Source organism: Peromyscus californicus, unplaced genomic scaffold (assembly GCF_007827085.1).
Source record: "Peromyscus californicus insignis strain IS unplaced genomic scaffold, ASM782708v3 Scaffold_7__1_contigs__length_154581171, whole genome shotgun sequence".
NCBI classification, from domain to species: domain Eukaryota; kingdom Metazoa; phylum Chordata; class Mammalia; order Rodentia; family Cricetidae; genus Peromyscus; species Peromyscus californicus.
The window spans coordinates 114422073-114449858 of NW_026294595.1; the positions used below are offsets into that span (position 1 = coordinate 114422073).

At 42.0% G+C, this 27786-nt stretch overlaps 1 protein-coding gene across 1 annotated transcript in view; it reads left to right on the forward strand.

Moving 5' to 3' along the window:
• The window catches only part of Ism1 (isthmin 1), a 77066-nt gene that overhangs the window by 26818 nt on the left and 22462 nt on the right, over nt 1–27786 (forward strand). Inside the window, exon 2 of the mRNA XM_052724429.1 lies at nt 22912–23142. Coding sequence (XP_052580389.1) covers nt 22912–23142 — 231 coding nt within the window. The remainder of the gene's footprint in view (nt 1–22911; nt 23143–27786) is intronic.

Genomic DNA, 27786 nt, shown 5'->3' on the forward strand with positions numbered 1-27786 from the left:
ACCCTGCCGGGCTCTTTATTATTTGTACCACAATCATAAAGTTGGTTTTAATCTCTGCAGTGGAATGCCATTGGGTTGGCCAAGTGGCAGGCTCAGTGGTTGGAGTGGGGACCATTTCACTCTGCAGAAAACACAGTGGGAAGTAAAGGGAATTATTTCTCGTGAAACTGTTCTCAGTAACCATTGGTTTGGGGGGTGGGGTATCTTTTTCTGGCACATTCATTGAAACTTCAAAGTTGGTTCCTTTCTTAGTCTCTTTCTTTTATTCTCCTCTTCAAAAATTCCAGGGGCCTTCTGGAAAAAATGTGTCCTTTATAAATGAATGAAAATCTAGGAGTAGACCCAAGAAAATCTATAATGGATTTCTCCCATAGCTTACAGGAGAATGGGATACTGAAGCTACAGGAGACTGAGGGCAAAGCTGGAAAGTATGCTCCCTTTTTTTCCCTTAACAATGAAATTTAGAGATAAAACCTGATGAGCCTATGCTCCCAAGATCCATGCCATGGAAGGACCGTGGTATAGAGAAAGTGGGCAGGGATCTATGGGCTTCTGGGATGACCTGGGTTGTAAGTGTTTTAAACCACTATCAGATAAGGCTCAGAGTACTGTTTACCAGTTTAGGGTAGAATAGAAAGCAGTCCTTAACACCCTTCAAGTATGTTACCAAATATTTTGGGAAAGTGATCCTTAACACCCTTCAAGGATGTTACCGAATGCATTGGGTTAGGAATGCCTTTTCATAGATCTCAGCCCTTAATGATCTTGCAGGGAACTTCTCACTTGTTCTAGAGACAGTGGGATGGAGTCTTTGTGGGCATATGGAGGTGTAGAAAGCAGAGCATGACAGGAGCTGTTTGTGGGAAGAGGAGTTCATGGCAAGGCTTTGGCTCACAGATCAAGAAGTTAAGACAGCCAACTAACAATCCTGAGATGTTTTTAAATTCTGCTGGTCTTGAATGTCCTAGTGTCTGCCTCCTACCAAGGATACCCTGATTTAAACAGCTTTGGGTTTACCTACCATGTAAGATCCACACCACTGTTTAGGCTTTTGCTGCCTGTAATATCAGTGAGGAAAAGGACGGTGTTTGTCTTGCTCCCCATTGAATCCCCAGCCCTTGAGTTATTAGCTCCCAGTAATTAAATGAATAAGTGAAAAAGAGTCTTGTAGCACATCTGCCCACACACTATCAAAACAAATCCTAGCTAATGAGATGATTTCAGCTCTTAATCATCTGGGGTGGTTGAATGTAAGTGAGGTTTTGGGTCTTCTTTGTCCCACTCCTTTCTTCTCGCTCCCTCTCCTGAATTAAAACATCCCAAGAACGAATTCAATCACCACTTCTGGTCTGTATTTCATACTTATGCCCTGGCAATGTTTAACTTATGACTGTTGATTGCTGTATATTTTCCATGAGTTGAGGAATTTTTGCCTGAACTCCTCTCCTTCTGGGATTTCCAATAATACTCAGTTACTCTGAGGTGGATCAGCTCGGCCATTCTTCACCAGTGAAACCCAAGTGAAGTGTCTTTCACTTGTTTCCTTGTTCTGACATTGAAGGCTTCCATTTCCCAGTGCCTGCCTTCATTCTATCTCACCCGCCTTCCACAGACACCAAGTTCTGGCAGTGGATAAGTCAGCTTTTATTATAAAAATGTTTATGGAGACTGTCAGTTCTTAACCTTAAAACTGAACCGTGCTGTTTGTATTTTTCTAAGTGATGGAGAGTGTGAAGGACTGAAGAAAATGGAGCGTGAAGAGATCAAACATGCGCCTTGGAATCTTTGTTCAAGACCTGGAATAGGAGAAATTCCACTTGCGGGGGGGTGGGGGGGGTGGGGGGTGTTGGTGAATTCCCGAGAAAAGGATCCTCTGTGAGCTGAGCTCAAAGCCTGAGATCATGACCTGATGTGAGAGAGAAAGTGAGGTTCAGGGAGTGAGGCGGCCAGTGTGGGATGTGCAGGGTTAGGGTCATAACATGCTCTGAAAAACAAACAAATAAAAAGAGTTAGAAATATATTTCTTTTGGTCAGAGAGCAAATGAATTCACTTTCAACAAGCTCTATCTTCTGAACTTCTCATGTCTGCTTTCAAATGTTGGGAGTTTGAAAGAAGCCATTCATAAGTGTGTATGACATGCTGTGGTGCAGAACTTTTGTTTACCGTGGGACTTTTCTGTGGACCACTGGGGAGGGTGAACATTTGAAGCTGGGAGTTCAGCTTTTAGCAATTGAATACCTAGGACATTGGTAAAAAATGGGCCTGGCTCTATCTAAAAGGCCAACCTTTGTATCTGCAGACTTGGGAAAGAAGTAGGAGAGGCTGAGCTGGACCCAGCAAAGGGCATTTTCACAGGAAGAGTTATAACCCTGCTGAAAGAGGGGAACTACAGTTGGCACTAAGTGTTTTAGTTGGGGCCTGTGCAATTAGTTTGGCAAGAGCATTTCCCTGGACTGGTTCTTGGCATAATTTGCCCTTGTCTATGGAGCTCAGTATACCAAAAGACAATCTTCATGTCTTTCTTCTGTCTCCCACCAGCTTTATTTCCATTTTTGTCATGTCCTGGTGGATTGTTTTCCTTTTTTAGCCTGTCTCAGACCCCAGACCCTCATACTTCTCATGTCATTTGTTACCTCTGGGCTAGGAATAGCTATCCTTTCCAGCAGCCATGTGAATACATGCCTGTCCTTCCTCAGGACCGTGGTTCTTTGTAGAAAAAGATGCATGGGATGGAGGAGGTTGGTGGCACTTTGCTGCCTTGTATGGGGTACATGCTACCTAAACCTGCCCAGAAAGGCCTGATTATGTTGACACTAGGAAAAAGCATAAGTGAGTTCACCCTCCATCTTTGCAGGTTATGATGTTTTACCTTGGGGATCCTTATCATTTAGGGATCCTTAAGTAGTGAGTAACAGTTCAGAGTATCTTACCCTGGCTGGGCTTAATGGCTTGTGTTTATTCATCATCTGTTTGGTTATATTTTCTCAAGATAAAGCACTCCAACAATTTGAGAGCCCTGCATACTCTAATAGCCCCATCCCTTTGCTACAGTGCCTCTGAGAAGAACAATGCCTTAACTGGTCCCTGGCCACCTGCTCCTTCTTCAGAAGCAAGTTCATTAGGTATGAGTCTACAGCAGGATTACCAGGACTCTTGTGGGAGATTAGCTGTGAACCCCAACTTGGGACTCTAATTTCACAGGGGCCTGAGAGTAAGCATTCTAACACATTCCCAGGGAATGCTGGTGCTGCTTTTAGAACAGCTGGGTTAAAATGATCACTTGGAGATACCAGTTTTTCTAGAAGGTTAAGAAAACTGTAGGCTAGGGCATGGTAGAACATTGTAGGACATGGTAATCCCAGGATTCCAGAGACTAAAAAAGGAAGACTATAAATTCAAGATCAGCCTGGGCTATATAGCAAGACACTGTATCAAGCAGGGAAGGCTATTTTAGCAATCTTAAAATTAAATAAAATGCTAAAACAAACATTAGTAAAGCACAGATATTGCTATCTACATATATAAATATATGTTACCATTCATAGATATATATGTATACATGCAAATACATATTTTATGTGCTTATATACATACATTTATAAATAGGTAAAATGTACATATTACCCTTTGAACATCCCAAACCCTGCCATTCCCTGTTCTACTAGGGCTGTGCTTCTGGGCACTAGCTGAGTGTTAGATGTGACTTAGTCAGACAGAGGCAGTAGCCACTGGTTCCTTCCATGGTATTTTCTTGTCCCTCTAGGAGAAAAGGACACTGATCATGTTATCACTTGAAAGCCGATGACTATGCTGCTGTACCTAGACTTGGAGACATCACACAGAAACTGGGCAAAGACTATGTCCTATCTCTGTAAAAGCACCTCATCCTCCCACCTTTCAAGAACCGAATTCTATTCCATAGATAACAGGATAAGTCAACCATGCCCATACCTATCAGGCTTCAAACCCTGGTCTGTTCATTCCTTCCTCCTATCCTTAATCCATTCATCCATTGCTCTGTCTATTCCATGGTCCATTTATTCATGCAGAGGAGATTTAATGAGGGCCTATTATGTGTCAGATGCCTGGCTAAAGGCCAAGTATATAAGGTTACCAAAAAAAAATCTAATATCTGCTTTAAGGAACTGATGGGAGCTATCACAAATAGGACAGCCCATAAAATATTGGCTTGTGGTAAAAATATCTTCAAAGGAAATGAGAAGAAAGATGGGGGAATTGCTGAGGGATTGGGAAGGCCACTAATTATAAAAGATGCTGCTGCTAAAATTGCTTCCCAGAGGGGAGACATAGGTAACATCTATCCCTTCTTCTAAGATCCCAATGACAAACTGAGGCATAATTTCACCAAAGTTCACTATGGGGAACCCAATGAGTTTATTGGGCTTCCTTCCAGAGCATAGGTAAGGGATTAGTTATAAGCGTGTGGGTGTCCCACTCCAACAAGCAGTACCTGGAAAGCCTTCATCCAACAGAGATGAGGCCTTCCCTGAAGCTTCATAGATAAAGTCCCTCCTTAGTCTCTGCCCTTCCCGATGGCCACATGCAATTGAAGCAGAGTTGTATATACCAGGTGGTAGAGAGCAGCTGGAGGCTCAGGTTAGGGTACCATGGCCTTCCACCTCTACGTGAATGGCTGTAAACAACCAAGCCAACAACCCTAGCTGGGGTAATCCTTTTGCAAGAGAGCACAGCTGAGCTCCCCAAGATGGAGACTGCTCTGCTCAGGTTGCACCACAGGTGATCAGGAAAATCTGTTCTCTCTGAAAGTGGCATTTGAAAAAAGGAGAGGAGTACTCTCTGAACCAGAATGGTAGCAGAGAAGTTGGGAAGTGGTTAAAATGTGTTCTGTTGTCAATGAATAGGAATGGACTTGAGGATGTTGCCACAGTGTTGTCAATGAATAGGAATGGACTTGAGGATGTTGCCACAGTGTTGTCAATGAATAGGAATGGACTTGAGGATGTTGCCACAGCTAATCTAGTTCACCCTTTGTACAGCTTATTTGTCTTTCAATCACTATTTGTGTCCATTTAACCACATATGATAATAAAAGTGAAAAGAAGCTCTGAGAATGTAAGTCAATTCAGCAAAAGAAGCCAGTGGAAGGGACAGCAGTAATACAGAAGAAGACGGACTCATCTGGCAACAGCTTAAGGAAGACTTCCTAGAGAAGGGAATACCTAAGCAGGGTTGTTAAAAACACATAGCAACTTTCTGTGGCTAGTAAGAGGAGCAGAGACAGAGGCAAGTGTGGCATGGAGGGATCTACCAGCATCTAAGCCTCTGTGTGAATTACAAAATGGTGTGATAATATCCCCTCCTCCAGTCTGAACCTCAACCCCTGCTTCCTCCACAGACTCCTTCCTGCTCTGTATACATTATACAGGTAAATGACAGCCCAAATGGCACCACAGAGGGTCACTTCTACCCTGCACTTCAAGCTTTGACATCCTGTTCATTCCACTAGCCAGATGTGTGTTCATTCATTATAGTATGAAAATTGGATTTAAATAATTATTATTTGCATTTATTATGGAAAAGGCTATCAATTCTTGGCATATAGGTGATAGCTGTTAATTATTAAAAGACTTTTTCTAACTTTATTTTTTATTCATTGACAGATTCACACATATTTATAATGAATTTTAGTCCATCTTTACCCCTATTACCACCCTGTCTCATTCCCTCTTGTTCTTCTTTTGAACCTCTCCTTCTTCCTAAGTCCCCCTCCTACTTTCATGGTGTGTGTGTGTGTGGGGGGTGTCACTGAATTTAAGCAGGGCTTTCTGTTCCTACACAAGCATGCACAGGAGGTTATTTACTGGACCACATGCAAATTGTCAGTGACTACACCCCCAAAAAAGAAACACTCCTCCCCCAGCCACCTTTAGCAGTTGATAGTGCCTCAGAGAGAGAAATGGAACTAATGAGTCCTTTCTCTTCCCATGCTGAAATGTTGATGGACCCAGTCTTGGGCAAGTCTTGTGCAGATAGCCATAGCTATAGTGAATTCATGAGTCCACCCATCATGTTATGTTCAAAAGACATTGTTCCATAGCAACCCCCCCCCCCAATTTCTAGCTCTTACAACCACTTCCCTCCCACCTCACTTCTGTAATGTTCCCTGAGTCTTGAAGAGCAGTGTGATAGAGATATGCCATTTAGGACCAAGCACTCCACAATCACTCTCTGCCGTTTGACTAAGTTTTTGACACTGTGGTCATTGGAAAAGTTCTGCGCTCTTCACCAACACAAGCTTCCTTCTGGTGTCTTTGTAGGCCTTCATCTGCAAGTGGTTGGCCAGACTTAACACAGTTGAAGCCCTTTCTGACCCTTGATGAAATGGACAAACTTAATTGGATGTGAAACTTCAATTTCTCATATGTACCATGGAGGGGGTGCTAGTTATGCCCATTTGATGGGGATCTTTGAGAAGCAGTTGATTATTATAATGCATAAAAGGTGTTAGGACAAAGTTAGTGTAGAGACTGCTTTTTCCAAGGGAGAAGGGAGAAGTTTGGTTGGTACTAGGAAAGAAAATAACTGAGCCCTGGGGGAAATCACTGAGAAGAAAGAGCCAGTGTAAGAGCACCAGGAAGACAAATGGCAGTGAGGAATTGGGAAAAGAAAAGCAATGGATTTCTCCTCAAGCTGCTACCCATTTTACAGGTGAGCCCCAAGAAAATGATGCTTCCACTGTGAAGCCACTTCTTTATGTATTTATTATTTTTACAGTGCTGGGGATCAAATCCCTGGAGCTTTGCACTTGCCAGGCGAGTACTTCTAGTGGCCACATCCCTAGTAGCTGCTCTTCCATTCTCAAATATTGTATTTCCCTGTACTCGTTTATTCAGAAAACCAACAAACAAGAACAAAAACTTGGCTTTTTTTTGGGGGGAGGGGGAAGTGTGTTTGACCTTTCCATGTGCCATTTCTCTTTGATTCCTTTCCTGGTTCCTTTTGTGGTCTTTGTAGTTGTATACATCCTGTACATATAACTTAGAGAGAAGGAGCACAAATCATACATGTTCTGCCCAGGGAACTTTCACAAAGTGAACACACCCATGAATCCATCTCCCAGATCAAGTGGTAGAATATAGCTGTACTCCAGGAGCCTCCCAAGGGCTCCCTTCCCTTCGCTAGCTCCCCCAGGCTGCCACAATCCTGACTTCTAAGACTACTGGTTAGTTTTGCCTGCTTTTGAACTTTATATAAATAGAATCTTAGTCATATGTTCTTTTGTACTTGACTTCCTTTGTTCTCTATGATGTTTGTGAAATTCGTCTGTTATTAGATGTGGTTATAGTTTGCTCATTCTCATTGCTGTATAGTGATTCATTCTATATTTTAGGTATACGTTTTACTTATACCTTCAACTACTGGTGACCAGTTGGTCCCTGTCACTTTGACAATTCAGAGCATGTGTTTAGCAGGTCCAAAATGAAATGTGATGGCCCCACCTGCTAATATCCAAAGCAATACATGTTTGGGACCCATTGTTCCATCTGTCCCCTGGAGTAGCTCTCTTTGTGTTTGCACCAAGTACTATGTGGTATTTTGCCTCTGCCTCTTTGTGTGTGGATTGGGCACCATCTGTTTTGTTTCCTCCTTGTTGTATCTTCTGCTTTTATTGACCAGATCTGATTTTCCCAATGAAGTTCTAAGATTGCACAAATCATGTAACATTGGGCTACTTGAGATCTACAAAAGAGTTTCTCTTAGAAAGGGAGGCCAGGATTTTCCCATTACCAAACAAAATGGGGAACTGAATTGAGGATTTAATTCATAGTGCGCTACACTAGGATAGTGCTGTTACTCTGGGTAGGGGAGAATAGAGAATTCAGACCAGCTAGACTCTCTTATTCTAGACAATACCTCAGGGGAAAAATTAGGACAACATAAACCTGTGAAAGAAACTAGGGCTTTGGAGCATGTTTCTTAGCAAGGGGCCACTCAGCCTCTTCCTTTATAGAATAGGAGTTCTCACGCTTAACTCAAATGAAAGATTCATTTAACACATGGTACCTAGGATGTTTGAGTGATACTTCATCTACCCAATTTTCAGTATCCTCCAAACTCTCCCATTTTTCTCTCTGGATCCACTCTGTACTCTTCTCTACTTAAATGTATGGACATAAGTTCTACATGCATTGAATCAACCAAGCATTGCAACAACCTCTTGCTCTGGCTTTAGGTTGGCTTTGGCCAATGTGAAGCATGGCAGGCATACAGAGAGAGTATTTGGAAAACTTTGTATATCCAACCCCACCTTCTCATCCCCACCCCACACATAGCTCTTTATTTTCCTTATAGAAACAGAAACCTCTCCCTTTCTTTACACCATCAGGTCTGTGGTATAAGATCTCCATGGTTTTGTTGACCAAGAGGTGTTAGTTTCTGGCCCCTTTACCCAGAAATGTATAGGCCATTCTTTTATTGAATTCTCTTGTGTTATCAAGCTTAAGAGCACCACCAGTTTTCTGCTCATACTCAGACTGATGTATCCTAATTTGACAGTGCCAATACCTGTATGATGGTTAATCTTAATTCCAACTTGATTGGATTAAAAGACAACTAGATCAATAACGCACATGTTTTTGTGAAAATCAGAGACTGTAAGATCATGGGAGTTCTGACTTAATGAGTGGGTTGGTTAATCCTTTGATGGATTCATTATATGATAGCATTATTGGGTGGTCAGGACACGTAGGAGATGGAGCCTAGTTGGATAAAGTAGGTCACTGGGAATGTGTCCTTGGGAGTCCATCTTCTCCAACATCTTCCTGTATCCCCTTTCTCTATTTCTTGGATGCCATAATGAGAGCTGATCTGCTTTGACATTCCGTATTCACCATGATAGACTGAGATGTTTGCTACCATGAGCCAAAATAAATCAGTCCTCTCCTTAAATGGATTTTCTTAAGTATTTGATGACAGTGATGAGCAAAGTAACTAATATGACTGGGAAGAGCAGTAAGCAGATAAATACCTTCTCTGCTGGCCCCCACTCTCCACAGCCCCCGATGGCCTCTAAAGAAGTACAGTTCTCTTTCTTGAACCTCAACTAACTGAAAGAATTTTGGTGGGAGATTTCTCTTATATGACAATAAAACCAGGAAGTAGTTACTCGAGGATCAGAAGGGAACTAGGTATGGGGACAGGGATGTTGAAAGTAAGTTTTGTATCTAGTGGCAGGCATCCTGTCTTTTGAGAACACATAGCAAGGGAATTCCTTTTCATATACCATGGTTCTTCACTCTTGTTTCAGCTTTTTAGTGCCTTGGGCCAGCATTCAGGAAAGTTGGATAAGATTAAAGAACATGGTAAATGACATGAAAGAGTCATCAGCTGGATGTGGTGCTGCACACTTTTAATCCTAGCACTCTGGACCAGAGACAGGTAGATCTCAGAGTTCTAGGCTGGTCTGCTCATAGTAAGTTTCAGGCCAGCCAAGGATGGGATCCATGGTGAAAGTGAAACCCTGATTCAAAAAAAAAAAAAATCACTACATATTAAGTTATGAAGAGTCTGTACAATTTCTCTTCCTTAAACTGAAAATATCCCACCCTTCAGGATTTTCTACTTTCTACCTTGCATTTTTTAATGTATGAATATTTTTTAATTTCCCCTTCTGGAACTTCTTAAAGACAAAAGAAAAACCTGTCCATATACAATTTTCCTAAATTTCAATTAAAAGACATGATTCTTCTACCAATGTAGAGTAAGAAAATCTCAAATATTTAACTAATTAATGAGAAAACTAGGAAGAGATTAATGCCAGTTCACAGCATTTGAAGAACAGATGATAAAACCAGTTGGGAAGATAATTAAGTACATTTCTATATTGAATAAAGTTGATTAATATACTAAACACCCACAAAATCATAAGCCTTGAGTGTTTATGCTGAACCAAATCCATTTAAATTTCTACAGGATGAAGATCTCTAAGTAAGCATATCATATTTAATCTATCATCCTAATCAATAATGCCTCAAAGATGTATCCTCCCAGAGAATTAAATAATCTCAGATAAGGAAGTTATATTGTGCCTCACTATGAACTGATGAATTTGCTCTCCCTTTTGGCTTCATTTTCATATTTTTGATAACTTTCCTTAATGATCCATGTGTGATGTGAACTGCCATGGTCCAGCACACAGTGCCTGATACATGATAGAGATGGAAGAAAAGCTTGTTGGGAAAACTCATGAATCTAGCAAACACCCCAAATTACCCAAACTTTGTCAAAATACCCAACAGCTGCATCACTTTCAGGGACCGGACTGTGTTTCCCTGGAGACAGGAGAACAGAAGCTTAGTCAGATTTGTCTGGATAGGCATGTGGGAGGGGGAATAAATCCTAGTGGCCTGCAGCTTTCTCCTCACCTCCAGCCACATTTGGTCTGTGACAGCTCTATAATTAGCTTATGCTACCAGGCCTGACTCTCTAGTAAATGAGCTTGAATAGTTTCTGGCAGCCAACAGAGCTATCTAGGTGCATCGTGAAAGCGCAAGGAAAAACTGTTACAGACTCAACTCTGAACCTTTGAGAGGCTGGTGGTAGAGCTGTTAACAAAGAACATGTAAGTGAAGGAAGTAGATGGTGGATGTTGCAATAGCTTTCACCAATCTTGAGTTAACCCAAGAAAGGAGACAGTGGTGTTCTAGTCACTGAAGGCAGCATCTGCATTTGATGCATTTAAAGCCATTGGGTTTTTATTTAATCAGGCTACCCGTGGATCTGCTGCTTTGGCCATTTCAAAAAGTTTTGAAATTAAAACACGTCAAGGCAGTTAAGGACATGTACTACTGTTGTAGAGGACCTGAGTTCAGTTCCTAGCACATACATCAAGCAGATCACAAGCACCTATAACTCCATCCCCAGGAGGATCCAATGCCTGTCGCATCCACATGCACTTGCACTTATGTACACTACACATACCTCCTCTCTCTGTCACACATACACAATACACACACACACACACACACACACACACACACACACACACACACACACACAGTTTAAAAATAGCAAACATTGTTTAAATGTTTAAAACCACATTGCTATGATACAGTATCTCCAGAAAACCCAGAGAGCTCTTCTAAAATTCTCATCCTACTTCCTAAGACCCTTATGAGAAAAACAGCTAAGGTCCTGTATCAGTTAGCTTTTACTGTGTAATAAACCACTCTGAATTTGGTAACTTAAAATTATAAAACTATATTATTCTTCATTATTCTCTTAATCTCAGCCAAGTTGGCTCAGTTAGTCTTGGGTGGTCGTGGATCTCCAGCTGAGGATTGTCCTTTGGCAAACTAATTGGCATGGGATATATGGCCCCTGATCTACATCTCTCCCATTTCAGCAGGTTAGTCCTGGCTTCTTGGTACACTCCAAAGAGCAACTAAAATAAGTAATACTAAAGCACAAGCACTTTGGGGTCTGTGTTTTTGCTGTCTCTCATAATAAGTAGCATGGCCAAACTCATAGTCAGTAGCATCGTCAAGTTCAAAGACTGTATACAGGGTACACCTGCTTAAGGAAGGTTATTTAGAAAGGAAGAATTTGTAGACATCTTTAAAACCATTCTACCATAGATGCAAACCACAGTAACTTACCCAAACTTACAGTAAGGCAAGGTTGGGCCTAGGATATGGGTCTCATTCTAGGTCCAGCACTATCCCCACAATTCCATGAGCTCCTTTCTAAAATTCCAAAGGTAGAGTTACATTCCTTTTAAAAATCTATAGGTACTTGAAATGGAGAGATTTCTAGAAGTAGAAAGTGTGGAGCTTAAATGTTGAGAAGATTCCATCTTCTTAATTGGTATAGTAACTGGGCAGGGCCAGCCCAGCCTCTGGCCTCAGCCTCTGAGTGAGCATTCTGTGTGATCTGGCTTACCTTCTGGGATTTCCCTTCCAAAATCAGAATCTCAGCTTTGGTCTGGGTCTTTAGTACCCTTCGTTACATAAAGGAGATACTGATTCACTGCCTGAGCCTCTTTGGCTTGCTGGACCCCTTCTGGTCAAAGCAGGATTTGGATACTTGGTACCTGCTGTCCTAATTTACTTTTCTATTGCTGTGATAAACACAAAGACCAATAGCAACTTGGAGAGTGTAGTGGTTTGAAAGAAAAAGGCCCCCATAGGGAGTGGCACTATTAGGAGATGTGGCTTTGTTGGAGTAGGCATGACCTTGTTGGAAGAACTGTGTCACTGTAGGGATGGGCTTTGAGGTCTCCTATGCTCAAGCTATGCCCAGCGTGACACACAGTTCACTTCTTGTTGCCTGTGGATCAAGATGTAGAACTCTCAGCTCCTTCTCCAGCACCTGCGTACCACCATGTCCCTCCATGATGATAATGGACTGAGCCTCTGAAACTGTAAGCCACCCCGATTAAATGTTTTCCTTTATAAGAGTTGTCATGGCCATCATGTCTCTTCACAGTGATAGAAACCCTAAGACAGGGAGGAAAGGGTTTCTTACATCTTCCACTTCACAGTTCATCATTTAGGGAAGCCTGGATAGAAGCTCAAGGGATGAGCTGGAGGCAGGAACTGAAGCAGAAACCATGGAGAAGTACTGCTTGATGGCTTGCTTCCCCTGGCTTGCTCAGTTACCTTTCTTATACATCTGAGATCCACCTGCCTGGGGATGGCACTGCCCCCAGTGTGTTTGACCCTTCTATGAAAATCAATAGTCAAGAAAATGTCCGAACAGATATTCCCACAAGCCAATCTTTTGGAGGCAATTACTCCATTGAGATTCTTTTTCCCAAGTGATTCTAGTTTGCATCAAGTTGACAACCACTAACCAGGACATGAGCACGTTGATTAATGTCTCTTCAAGCTGGGTCCTGAGAAATGGATCTAGATCAGTGTTTCTCAGCCAGTGGGTCGAAACCCCTTTGGGGACTGAATGACCCATTCATAGGGGTCGCCTAAGACCATTGGAAAGCACAGATATTTAATTATGATTCATAACAGTAGCAAAATTACAGTTATGGAGTAGCAACAAAAATAATTTTGTGGTTGGGGGTCAACACAACACGAGGAACTGTAAAGTGCCTCAGCATTCCTTCCTAAAGGTTGAGAACCACTGGTTTAGATAATCACTGTTTTCTTTCTTTCTTTTTAAATCTTTTTTGAGAATTTCATTTATGAATACTGTCTTCCTACAGCTCCCTCCCTGACTCTTTCAGTGTCCTCCACAAGTCCTGTCAGTTTCATGACCTCTTCTTCTTTGTCATCATTTCCACACAAATACAGAATGGACTGAGTCCATTTAGTGTTACTCATGTGTGCATGTGTTTGGGGCTGACCACTGATTAGATAACCTGTCAGTGAGCACATCCCTGAAGAAGACACATTCTCTCTCTCTCTCTCTCTCTCTCTCTCTCTCTCTCTCTCTCTCTCTCTCTCCATTAATTGCCCATAGATCTTTATCTAGGGGACCACCTTGTGAGATTTCTCCTATCTGTGTTGTTGTGTCAAGTGGTGTTGTCATTATGTACGTCTTGTTGAGGCAACCATATTGTTGTGGTGTTACAGGTGCAGATTCCCTTTCACATCCAGACACTATAGCAGTGAGCAATCTGGTCCTCTAGCTCTTACAATCTTTCCACCCTCTTTTCTGTAATTTCATCTGAGCCTTGGGTATAGCTAAAATGCAAAGGATCATTCTGTCTTCTTTTCTAGCAATAGAGAAAGTACGGCTTGGAACATCATCAATAATCCATACTCGGTAACATTTGCTCAGGGTGTAACATTTAGGGGATGCTGAGCTCCAGTGTGACCAAAAAGCAGTGACTGAAGCCCCCTGGTGGACAGCCCAGGCCTATCCATTATAGCCCTTGGCAAATTAGGTCTGGCCTCAAATTGGAGTACCCAGGGATACAGCCTCATGAGAGTTAGCTTTATTATCTAGGTTTGTCTACCTACCTCAAAGGAGCAATCTAGAAAATACAAATTTTCCACCTTATATTTTCACTGATGTTTTATAGCATGAGTAAAGATTCTTTTCTGGGAAAACTGGCTTTCCATCCTTGTAATTATGTCTTATATGTTATCTTAGAGTTGAAAGGGTGATTTCAGTTCATTTTTTAACTAACAGAACATAAAAGAAGCGGGTCCTGGAAAAATTACCCCTCTGTTTTCTGTGCCAGTGATGGAGAAAACACAACTTGAAACGCCACTAATAATCTACACAGTTTTAAGATCAAAGCAATACAGAAGTATTAGAGATAAATCAGCAACATGCTTACTTCCATTTTGCCAGCTGGCCCAGAAGCATTAGGAAAGATGCACAGAGTTGGGCAGCCCCTCCCCCAGAGAGCCAATTCCTGCCCCAGTGCAGAGAATAGACCATCCTTCATCTCTTCTAAAGCAGTGCCTGAGATCAGAAGTGAGGTCACTCCCATGCCCTAAAGTAAACATCCTCCTCATGCTTTCTGCCACCACAACCAGAGATTCCTCAGCTATTAGTCAGACTTTAAACAGAAGGCTCTATTGGTTCCCAGCCAGACTGTGACACTCCTGCCTTCTTGAAACATGATGTGACTATGTCGCCAACTCCCAGGGCTGTCTTCAGGGTCCCCTAACAAAGACTGAAGCACATGTCTGGCTGTCTCCTCTCTGCCAGCATAGTTCCTAAGAGCTGTTGCATTTTTATGCTTGGTTTAGAATAGAGGCATTGATGAAGCAACTATTTACTTCATCCATGCTGTTTGCAGGGGAGTGATTGTCATTGCATGCAGGTACAGCAAGAATGAAGAGCAGTCAACCTTTGTACCCTCACATCCAGACTGGATGGTGTCTCCTTAGTGGATCTTGATTGCCTCTTCCCAGCATCCACTGCTGCTACTTGCAGCACGCCCATCTCCATCCAATCTTCTTGAGCATCAAGAACAAATGTGTCCCTTAGAGAAAGAGATGCTGAGATCTCATTTTTTTCATTCCCTAGCTTTTCTCTCCCCAGGAGTACTTGCTCTTCAATCATGTGTGAAGATAATCAATGTGTCCTTTATTCTCTTATCTCCCCAAATGGAGAACTTTTGCTCTTCCCTTTGAAACCCCACCAGTGGCATTCTTGAACTTATTTTTAGATGTGTGGAAGTTTTCCAGACAAAATCGATGCCCAGCACAGATTTAAAAAAAAAAAAGTATGATTATCCCTTATCCTGGGTACAAGGAAACAGAGTGTTTTAATATGGAAGAAGTGTAGCCATATGCCTGGGTGCAGTATGGCTTCCTTTAATCTGGAAAAAGGAAACAAGCATTGTTGATAATAATATGCAGATGTCCAGCTGCAAATGAGGACATATTGCTAATTAGCTATATTGTTAGTGTGTTTTCAGGAGAGAGACTACAGTGACGTTAATTATAATCTCTGTTGTTTGTTGTTCAAAGCCTATGGGACCAAATGCATTGCTAATAATATCTTCTTTAATATCTTCAATAGAAGATTCTTAGATTCTTTTTTTTTCTTTAGAATCCCACATTAAAGCTACATGAGGAGTAATGAGGCCTACAGCCTGAGTCTAATTAAAACAAAATTTAACAAGACAGAGCAATCATCATCTTTAGCTAGTACTTATTTGGCGCCCCCTTAGCAGTTGGAATTGGGGAATGGGACTCAGAGATTGCAGATACAGCCTTCTTTGCCCCCCAGAAATTTGCCATCTAGTCTGACTCTGAGAAGTCGGCCTGGTTGTATTAATCTGGGAATAGTTTCCACGGCCTTAACAAGGAAAAAGCACTGAAACATTTCTAGCCAGCCAGTTTGTTACTAGCATGTGCCTCTCCCGGAGGCTCGAGGAGGGACCGGAGCAGCCGTGTTTTTCACACAACAGCCCTTGGCGGATGTTTGCCAAAGGGAGCAGGTGCTATTTACAAACAGGGACAACAACTTAGGTCATTTTTCCGAACACTGGATCCACTGACCGTTCCCTCACCCTGTTCCTCTCTACTGTGACGGTCTTCCTTACTAGGTGATCATCATCTCAATTTGTCCTGTGTTTTGTTGTCTAAAGAACCTTATTCTTTCTCCCTTGTATTCATTCCCTGCAGCAAATGACCAACTGGGACAGTCTGGCCATTCTGACCACTCTGGCAGTTGATGTGGTTGTGGTAATCCACCTTGGCCACAAGGAAGTCACAATAAGCAGCTCGAGCCACACAGTGGCAGAATGCCGTGACTGGACATCCTTGGTCTTGTACCTGTTATATACTCAGTATAAGGAACACAGTGATAAAAAACATATAGCTTATCATCTTAAAAATTGTCCCAGAAAATGTTCTTCTTCATCTCAGTCTAACTATCCAGGGGTGTGCAGGACCAGGTTGTGCGAGCAAAGGGAGCCAGAAGACATAAGAGGGTTGACGTAATCCGAGTACCACACAGCTCCAACCAGCCTCTAACCGACTCACAGAATGCCACCAGTGAAGTGGCACCTGTGGAAAAGTCACAAGACAAGCTGGGATTCACACTATTCCACTATGTTACAGAAGGACTGCGAAGTGTGCCCCTCCCAGGTCCAAACTCTTCAGTATTATAAAGCAGGTTCAGTCAGCTGCAGGCTTCTGTCTTCCTGGCTCACATTCCTACTTTCCTGTTCCCTTCACCTGTTCACTTTCATTTCCTTTTGATCTCAGTTCACAAATTACCCACTCAGAGTTTAATTATAGCTACTTCAAATAATGATAGTCATTTTTCTGGGATTTTTCCTCAGAGGTTCTAGTATATACTCATGCACTTTCAGATTCAGTGTGCGTCAGTCATGTAGTTTTGCTTTTTTTTTTTTTAATGCTCAAATTGTCTAATCTAACTAAGATCCCTTTAAGTTGGTTCCTGTGGTTTTCCCCCACCCCAGAGAACCCTGTTAGGCACTGAAAATGTCCTTGCTGTCTGTCACTGCAAAATATTCTATTCCAAACTCAATGCATGTGCAGTATCTATTCTCAAGCTCTTGGCTCAGCCATTTGTGCAAGGAACTCTGGTACATTTGAGTGAGGACAAACCCTTGAACATTATTGACAGCACTCTAGTACAGTTTAAAGGAAGTACAGCATAGCACAGTCATGAAGATTTGAGGAATGTAACATGTAAATACAGAAACAATGACAATTCAGTAAGTATCTGCAAAGGGTTGCAGATTTGGAATGCAATGTTAGAGGAGGTTACAGAGCCCAGCATCTACAACTGGATGCCAAGGAGTTCAGTCACATTTCATCTTATGCCCTGCCAATAATTCTGTCATTTAAGGATTAAGTTCAATCACAAAGATCAAAAACTCAACACGGTTAATTAACTAAATAGGTTTTTACTTTTTTGTTGAAAGTATTTTTTCATATAACATGTTCTGATCATGGGTCCCCTCCCTTTAATCATTTTATTTTATTAACATATAGCATTGTGCATACTTATAGAGTACACTATGATAATTCAAAATATGTATGCCATTTGTAATGATAACTTCCTGATAATTAGCTTCAAATATTTATTATTTATATATCATGTCTATTATTTAGAAACTTTCAAACTCTTCTAGCAATTTTGAAACATATGATAAATTATTGGAGACTATTGGTACCCTCCTGTGCTATGAAACAACAGCCCTAATTTGTCCCCTAGGCTGTGTTTGAGCACCCATTATCTAAGCTCTCCTGGTACTCACTCCCTAACCTTCCCAGTCTTCAGCAACCAGTACACTCACTACTTGATTGACATTAATATTCTTAACTTCCACAAATGAGCAAGAACAGGCAGTATTTGTCTTTTTGTGTTTGGCTAATTTCAGTTAACACAGTTCCACAATTCTGTCAGCATTTCTATAAATGACAGATGACAGGGTTTTTTTTTTTCAACCAAGCAAACATATGGTCCTGGCATAAAAGCTAACACATAAACCAACAAAGCAGAGAGTTTAACATATAAATAATTGTCACAGCTCTAAAAATATAATAGATTTTACAGAAGGGAACATTGCTACTGCTACTGTAGCATTATTGTGCTGGCTGTTTCTATGTCAACCTGATGTAAGCTAGAGTCATCAAAGAGGAAAGACCCTCAACTGAGAAAATGCCTTCATAAGATCTGGCTAGAGGTATTTTCTTAATTATTTGATTAATTTTTATTGATTAATTTATTAATTATTGAATGAATTGATTCATGGGGGAGAGGCCAGCCCATTGTGATGGGAGCGACTCCTGGCCTGGTAGTCCTGGGTTCTGTAAGAAAGCAGGCTGAGTAAGCCATGATGAGTAAGACAGTAAGGAGCATCCCTCCTTGGCCAGTAAGACAGTAAGCATCAGCTCCTGCTTCCAGGTTCCTGTCCTGGTTGAGTTCCTGTTCTGACTTGCTTTGGTGATAAACTGTGATGTGGAAGTATAAGCTGAATAAACCCTTTCCTCTCCAAGTTGCTTTTGGTCATGGTGTTTCATTTCAGCAATAGGAACCCTAACTAGGGCAATTATCAATGATAATAGGAAGACATTTGGGGAGTCATCAATCCTGGACTGATGTGATCAGGGTGATGGTGCCATCAGTTCTTTATACAGGAGAAAGTGGGATAGAGAAGGACAAAAGGCAGACTGAATCTGCTTCCTTTTTAACACTTCACGCCCTCACCTCTCCTTAACCCTAACTGGACAGCCTGTGTCACATGATCAGCCCTCAGCTGCAACAAAGTTTGTGAGCTATAGTTTTAGGCAGCTGTCTTCCCACCTGAAACAAACACTGAGTAAGAAAAAGATAGGAAGGATCATTGGGTAGGCAACTGCAATATGTGCCACACTATTGCTATCTGAAGCAAAACACTAACCTGCAAGAGCCTGATGTTTCTAGAACCATGCTATTTTAAGTCCAAATCATTGTAGGAAAATGAAGGGATTCCTGTGCACAAGGATGGAAAGTATGAAGTTGTAGCTAGCTAAGTTGACCCACCTAGATCACCTTCCTCAACTTCAGTTATCCTGTTTTTATTCTCAGTGGGAGTAATGGCTCTCCATTAGAACCACCAAGGGAGAATGGCTACTGCAGCTTTGCTACAGCGTTGCTATTGGAAGGTCACAGATTAGAGGCAGACTATAAAGCAAGGAACATGTTCCCATACTGAGCAGGCAAGCCCATTTTGTCACTTGAATTTAGACAGGAATGCATCCTATGACATCTCAGATGGAATGTAGTGTTTCTTGTCTTAAATTCCTGGACATCTCTAAACTATCATCTCCAGAAAAGAGTGTTTACTTGTCTAAATAAAACCCTGTTTTTACAGTTTTCACCTACCCGGTGACTCTTTGCCCTGTTATAGTAATTTAAGTGGGACACCCAATGAGTAAGTATGGTGACAATCAGAGTGTTATCATCAACTAGACTCTGCAAGGAAGATGTGACCCAAGTCCCTTTAAGAGAAATGAAGAAAGGCCTTTGCCTGTACTATTAGTGGATGTCTATCATCCTCCTGTCTCAGATCACCAAAATAATGAGTACTTTCATATTTTGTTATTGATGGAGCAAAATTCTTTTTTGTCTTAGAGGGACCATTCTTAAATACCCTTCCCGGACCCCAAGGTTTCCAGTTTTTGAACAGTTAGGAACACAGCATAGCATGGCATCAAGGTAACTAGATTTGGAAGAGGTGCAGACATAATTCAGATTTTCAGAGATTGTGAATAGCATTTTGTTATTAATTCCAATCTTCCGAATATTTACAAATGTTGAGCCCAAGTGTCTAGGGGGCAGGGTGGTTGGGGAACAATGGAGCAATGCCACAGTTTTGTGCAAGACTCAATTCAAAACATACTTGAATCCCAGTCCTCAAACTATTCCCAGCAGAGTCACTTGTGGCCTGGATTGCTCAGCCAAAGGTCCTAACTTTGCACTTCTCTTTTATTGTGTAGATAAAGCCCAACTCTTGACCATCTTTCTGGAAGAGTATAGGACTGTGATTATCTGCTGTGCTTTGCATGGAGGAGCATTAAGCCATAGAAAGTTGAAGGGGTTTGTTTGGTTTGAATCTAAGCCAGGAATTACTCTATGGTGGTGAATTTTCCATCAGAAGAATTCAAGAGTCAAAGGAAAAAATAAATCAATTAAATTCAGTCCTTTTCTTTTCAGACACCTAAGTAAAATGTCAACTGGCCACAGATGTACATTTCCAATCTCTTTGAAAACACAAAATTTAATAGTAAAAAGAATACTTCGTTGCTTATATGTGTGTCTGTGTGTACATTGCAATGCTGATAATTGAACCTAGGACCTTGAGGATGCTAGGAAAATGCTCTACCACTGAGCTACATCTCCAGCACAAAGAGTTTTGTTTTTGATCTAGTTAAGAACATGCTTAGTTGATACAACAAAGCTGGGGCTTTGATTACAAAAATCTATAAAGCATTTGGAAAGCAAACACCAAGCCCCTTATATGATTTATATGCCTGAGTCCCCAACAAAAAATTCTCCAGGAGAACCAGCTGAACATTCTCACACCAATAGGAAGAATCCAACTGTATTCTCTAATATCATCAGGGAGAACTGACTGTTCTAACGCCATCAGGGATTAATGGCTGCACTCTAACACCATCAAGGAGAACTGACTGTATCCTCTAACACCAACTGTACTCTCTAACACCATCAGGGAAGTGTTGGGGTTGGGTGTCCAGTGATAAAGGCACAGAAACAACTTTATTAGGTACCTTTTGGGGGATTGGGACAGAGAAGTCTTACATTGAAGAAAACTCTGTTCTCTTCTATTCTCTCTCTCATCTTTCCTTTCTCCTTCGCTCCTCTTTCTCTCCCTCTCTCTCCCCCCTCCCTTTCTTTCTTGTCCCCCCCAACTCAATCAAACAACAATACATTTAGAATTTGTTGCATTGAGCAATGCCTCAGAATACTAGTCCAGCTCCCTCTATTAATCATGCTAGGAAACAAAAACCATGACAAAGAGGTGGCTGGAAAGGTTAACAGAGGCACTGGCTTGGCCACATCTCCTGAGCAAAAGGTAAGGGCAAGTGAAAACATGAAAGCAACCTCTCATTTCCCACTTCAGAGGTGACAGAGTGACAAAGGTGGTCTGTGTGTGTTTCAGTCTCAGGCTGCTCTTGACCTTGGGTACTCAGAGTCAAACGTGTTTTTATTCTAGACAGAACTGTTTGGCTGGGTCAACAGCACTGCCGTGGGGGCAGGGAGTGTGTGTGGAGACAATGTGCTGGAACGTAACTCCCAAACCTCAAAACATGCCCAACAATAACAACAGCATTAACCACTGACCCAAAGGCTGGGGAAATTCTATCTCCACATCTCCTTCCACCAGTAAACATAAAAATACTGTCCCTGAAGGGCCAGAGGATGCCTTTGCTGAGTGTTCCAGAAAGTGTGAAAGGACAGGGATAGCTACATTGGAAAAGTTTCCCCAATGACAAGTCAATTGGGACTTTTTCACTAGGTGAGAAAAAGATTTGACTTGCAATTTTAAGAATAAAGGTGTTAGATTTCAGAGTTCTCTTTTTGTCACTTTTTCTCTATCTCTTCATCCTTCTCTCTTGTGTTTCTTCAACTTTTGTCTTTCTACACCCAGCCTTCCTAATTTTATGTTCCTCAAAGTAGCTGTCAGTTCCTCCTTTGTGAGTTCTATCTAATTTGCTCTTTGTCATACCTCGGGATCACTTTGGGGCTTCTCCTTCTCTTGTCCGAATCTTGTCTCTGCTGTTACCTCCTCAAAGAGGTGTTCTCTGTCCACCTAGCTAATGTTCAGTAGTCTCTTGTCTTATTTGTCTATGTGTTCTTATTTGTTACACATAGATGTACATTTCAAAAGAGTATAGCTCACATGACTATCTCATGTATTAATTCATCTCATGCCTAGCTTGTAGTTATGATTTATTTATTGGAGAGAGATAGAACACTATAAGCAAAATGGATATATGTATGAATAAATGGGTAAATGAATAGCCAAGAATAAATGGCTGAACAGAAATGAATAGGTAAATGAATTGATGAGTGAATAGAGATACAATGGGTGAATGAATAGATGTAATCAATAGTTTGACTTAAATATTTATCCAATTTAATCAAATCTTTTCCTTCATGATTTACGCCAAAGAAACAAAACTGGACATCAAGGTTATAATTAAAGCCATGGTGGTTAACCAGTTGAAGCTGTGAGAAATGAACTATAAGTTGGTTCCAGCTTTTAAAGGAGTACCTCTTTTCCTTCAAAATAGCTCTCTTATTTTGATGTGCTTTGATGCTTAATAAATAGTTCATAACTCCCAAGAAAATTCCTAAATAGTAAACTTGGAGACATTTCCTGTCTTGATCTTTTAAAGATGGAGAAACTAAACCATGTGGTAGGTAAATGAGTTGGGAATACTATGCTGGCCATGGTAGTTTCAATAAGAATGACCCCCATAACGTTATATATTATGAATGCTTAGTCATCAGTTGGCAGACCTTTTCAGAAAGATTGAGAGGTGTGGTCTTGTTAGAGTAAGATGTGGTCTTGAAAGAAGTAGGTTATTGGGAGCGGGTTTTTGAGGTTTTAAAAGTCCATGCTAGGCCCAGCATCTCTGCCTGGTGCCTATGGATCAGGATTGTAAAGATCTCAGCTACTGCTATAGCGCCATGCCTGTCTGCTTCTCACCATGACAATAATGGACTAACCTTCTAGAACTGTGAGCAAGGTCCCAATTAAATGCCTTATTTTTGTAAGAGTTGCCTTGGTCATGGTGTCTCTTCACAGCTATAGAACAATGACTAAGAGACTGGTTTAACTCCAGCCACTGGAATAAATTGTCCTTGTCCCTTAATTTAATAGACTGTTAAGAGTATCACTTTTAACTGCCTGCCTTCTAAGTATTTCTTCATTACTTGTATGTTTTGTTTGTATGTTTTAGAATAACCTCAACTTGGAGAGTGATTCCACATCAGAAACCAGCTTTCCTCTGTCCAAAGAAGTCCCAGGGGAGCACCAAGTCGTCCACCAACCCTTCCCTAGACAGCGATTCCCTCAAGAGACTGGGCATCCTTCATTGCAAAGAGACGGCCCCAGATCCTTTCTTCTTGACCTACCAAACTTTCCAGATCTTTCCAAAGCTGATATCAATGGGCAGAATCCAAATATTCAGGTAATTCTCAGCAGCTGGCAAGTGAGGGAGAAGAAAACAGTTTGTCTTCTGTTTCCTAACCTGATTCTAACAAGCCCTGCGGCCTTACCCCCTTGCCCTTCTCAACCCCGCTCTGACTCCTGCTGAGGGCTGTATTATTCCCATAAAAATACTATTTCAACACCCTTGATGGTTTCTGAGACACTGAGATATAAAAACAAAACAAAAATGATGCACCCTGAAATTAATGAAATGTGGTAGCTATAGGAAAAGAATATCATGGCTTGTGACTAGACCATGTAACCCACAATTTATCTTCAAAGTACTCAAGAAAGTACTTCCCCTCAGTGCCTTGCTAGCTTGCCTTCAACACCAGAAATTCCTTCAGGAGAGGACAACCTCCTAAGGAATAGACTTACCAAAGCATTAAATAAGAAGGAAGTGAGAATGGAACGTCCTAGAAGAGAGTTTGATGTATTTATTAAAATGGGATTTTAATAAAGCCAGGGAAATGGGACACCAGCAAGGAGTTCTTAAGTTTAAAAATGATAGCATTCATCTACATTACAAGGGAAGTTAAAAATGATAGCATTCATCTACATTACAAGGGAAGTTAAAAATGATAGCATTCATCTACATTACAAGGGAAGTTTCTTTGGTCTGACCCTCCAAGCATCTTCATGAAGGAGAAGCCATCCTCTCAGCAGCAGCTGTTCAGGGAATCACTACATGGTTCACCAAGGCCACATGATGGTAAACTATAGTTATGGAGCTCAGTTCTAGGATCTATTGCTCCCAGGAACACCCATCCACGAATCCGTGTTTCAGGGACAAACTCCTGATTGTGGGTATTGTTTGTACCTTCTCTTCTTCCTGAAGATAGTTCTCTTGACAGCTCAGAGAGGCCCTGGGCTGCCTAACCCTCAGCTCACTCCAATCTCTATGTGCCTGGTTCCATATTTCTGTGCTTTGCTTTGATTCCTTTCATTTGGCTAAGGACAGCTTTTCCTTATTTTATCATCATATCAAATGCCTATTAGCTTGTGTAGCAGCAGAGAGCTCCTCAACTTGGGCTCAGAGCATTCTCTCTCTCTCTATCTCTCTCTCTCTCTCTCTCTCTCTCTCCTGGACCTCACTTTGTAGACCAGGCTGGCTTTGAACTCACAGAGATCTGCCTACCTCTGCCTCCCGAGTGCTGGGATTAAAGGTATGCACCACCACTGCCCGCCTCTCAGAGCATTCTTATTAAGTGTTTCTCCCACACCTCCAGTATGTGTGTAGTGGTGGGGGGGATGTGGGGGGCACATGTTTGTGTGTGATGTGAGTGGTGTGTGTGTGTGTGTGTGTGTGTGTGTGTGTGTGTGTGTGTGTGTGTCCTTTCTCTCTCCTCCATGGCCCTTCTGACTAACTCTCCTGACACTCTGCATGATACCATTTCAGAACAGCTTTTCTCCATCAGCGTTGTTTTGCTTTTTAACAATGAATGTCACTGAGAATATACCTTCATTAATGACCATCAAGCAGTGGCTGCTATACAGAAAACACTACATTAGCTTATGAGACTCTAGAAAGCAGAGAGCCATATCCCTTCAGTCCCTCCTGTTGACGGCACAGGAATGACTATCCCAGCTGCCATGTAGAACAGCACCAATTGGATCTTGAAGACAGAGGAAGAAAAAGTACTGTGTCCCCAATAGAAGACAGAAAGAAGTAGGGCAGGGCTCTGTGAGTGCTCCACAAAGAAAAGTATGTTGGAAAGCATAGTTGACAGCACATGCTCAGCAGTCACTGCCTGTTCCAAGTCACATTTCTGATGAGTGCCGTAGTCCAACGATTTATTGTAAAGACAGACCCTTTGCTCTAGTGCCCTTCCTGGAACTTGCGACATGGCTCTGAAAGAGCAGTGGCTCTACCTGGGGGAGGGACAAACTGGCGGAGTAGGGACAGTTGGCTCCATACCATTGCTCACCACTGCTCCCTATTGTGGCTTCATCTACGGAAATGTTTCATTGTTTAGAGATTTTTATGCTTCCTAGGCTCAACAGCCCTCACCTCAAAGGTCCTTAGACCATGGTTAACCTTAATCTCCCCGTGGCTAGCATTTACCCCAAAGGCAGGAAATCAGGGAGAGTCTTAATGCTGCAGTCTAAGCTCCTGGAGAAGTGGATTTAAGAACTGCTACAGTAAAGTTACAGAAGAGTGCTGGATTAAGGACAAAGGAACACTGTGGGCTTTTGAGATGTTCTCTTACTGAAATTTTACTAGGCACTATTGTGCACCCAGTAATAAATTAAGTTTGGGACCAAACTTCTTGTGTCCTTTTTCTTTCTTTGTCCATCTGGATATGCCCAATCACTATCCAGGCACCTTTGGAACCTTGGAAAGTACCACCTAAATGTTAAGGAAGGCCCGTGGTGCAAAGGTTGTTGGGATCACAGGTTAACCCTGGGAAAAGCTGAGCCCTCTCCTGCCCACATGACAGATCTGTGCAAGCATTCAGTAAAGCATCCAAGGAAACTACTCAGTTTTCCTCATAATAAGTTGTGCTGTTCTTCCGAGTAGGAAGCAAGAGACCTTTTGAGTCAGTTCTTCCTGGGAAAGGAGCTAACCTGTGTGGAAAGAACTAGACGAGGTTGAGGTAAAGTAGCAGAGAATAAGGGTGGGATTAGAGAAGGCCCTACCCACAGAGCCAAGAATCCTCACAACATGGGGTCTCTCTGGCAGAGTCCCTTGGACTTTCACAGAATCCCCTCAGCCACCACAGAAGTGTGGTTATGGGTGGAAATCATTTGCCCTCATGCCACTGAGACTCTCAGCACCCTGCTTCTATGGACTTGGAACAGGTGAAAGTCCTCATCAAGGCTTTTCATTTGGTGCTGTCCTTACCCAGCGCTGCAGCAAGAAGTTTATCTCCAAATGGTGCTACTGAAAGGGAAGTTTTGGAGGACATGGCGGGAGTAGGACAGAGCTATTCCTAGGAAGGTTTCGTGTTTTTCTAGAGTCATCTTTTAGACACCAGAGACCACAACATCTGCCAAGAGTACAGGTTTTCTATGGCTTCAAATATCAGAGTTATTGGCAGAAAGTATTTGAAACTAATACAGTTCCAACACAGAGATGTTGAAGCCAGACACCCAAACAACACAAGGCCAATACGTCCTTCTGCCCACTGCGTAGTCCAGTTATTCCATTCTGCTTTAGATAATCCCAGGCTGTTGGTCTTCCATGGCGCAGAGGAGTGAGACAGAACTGTTTAATTGATCTGATGGCTTCTCTACCCTAAAGGGAATTGAGCTCCATTTCTGACCTTTTGTTTCTAGAAGGCCACAAAAAGTTAGTGTGTGACACGCAGAAAGATATTCAAACAAAGGCAGCTACTGTCTCCATGGACTCCGGCGCTCACTCTCTCTCTCTTTCTCTCTGTGTTTCTCTGTATGTGTGTCTGTCTCTCTCTGTGTCCCTCTTCTCTGTCTCCCTCAGTATGAGTGTGTGTGTGTGTGTGTGTGTGTGTGTGTGTGTGTGTGTGTGTACATGTTCATATGCCCAGCAGCCTCTACCAACCCATGCACCACTACACTTGAGTAAACCAGTTCCTTGGTGGTCCTTTAGAACATAAGGTGCTTCCCAAAGCAGAGGGAATAATGATTTCTGGCTGGCCTCATCCAGGCCTCAGAGCACTGTTCTTTTGTTGAAATCCACTAGCTTGACCCAGCCCATCCAGTCAAGCACAAAACCCCACCTCTCACCATGGCCCTTCAGCAGTTCTCTCCTGGCTAGTGGCATGAATATAGGTAAGGGGTGTGTCAGTGGGTAGGCTTCTGCTGCCAGAACCTCCGGTGCCCCCTCCCGAGGCAAACTACCCCTTACTCCCACCTACTTATCGTCAGCTGGAGCCTGGGAGCCTAGCAGGAATCAATACCCTTATCCCTGACCCCTCTGCAACTCTAAGCTCTGGAAATGTGCCCAAAGCTCCAGGGCTGGATCATGTCCCTCCTTTGAAAATATCTGTGCCTCTCCAAAGTGACATTCCTGAGCTTCTGCAAAGAGTTGTGTCCTTTGGGCCCCTTGACTTAGGGAGGAGAATCCTTATAAAAGGCCAACATCTGCTTCTGTGGAGTATTTTTATGCCATAAGTCAGGCAGCCTCCGTTCCATGGGAAGTAGAGTCCACTTTAGCACTAGTTTCAGGCTGAGGAAATGAGGGAGAAGGAAGTGTCATCTCTGCATAGAAAGAGATGGCCTTCAATTCCTAAGCTGCCTCTTCGTGTTAGATTTAAAGCAACTTGAGAAATTAGTTTCTGCTTAAAAAAAAAAAAATCATTCAGGAAAGAAAGTAAATCCCCTAGGACAACTTGGACTTGAACTTTAGTGCCCTTGGCTGAGGTTTTGTTCTTTGGTTGATGGTCAGATAATAAAAGACAAAAATTCCAAAATAAACTCATTATTAGACTTACTGCATCAATTCATTACTACAGTAGTTATTCACAAAATATATCCCTTTTCTGAATCAATCTGAGGTCAGTATCCACTTCAACCAATATAATTCTTTCTTTGCCTCCATTGAGAGGAACTTAAACCCAGTGATCCACAGACCTTTCTTCTCCACGCAGACTTTTTTGCACAGCCCTAGGCCTCTAGGTGCTACAAGATATACTCAGAGGAATTG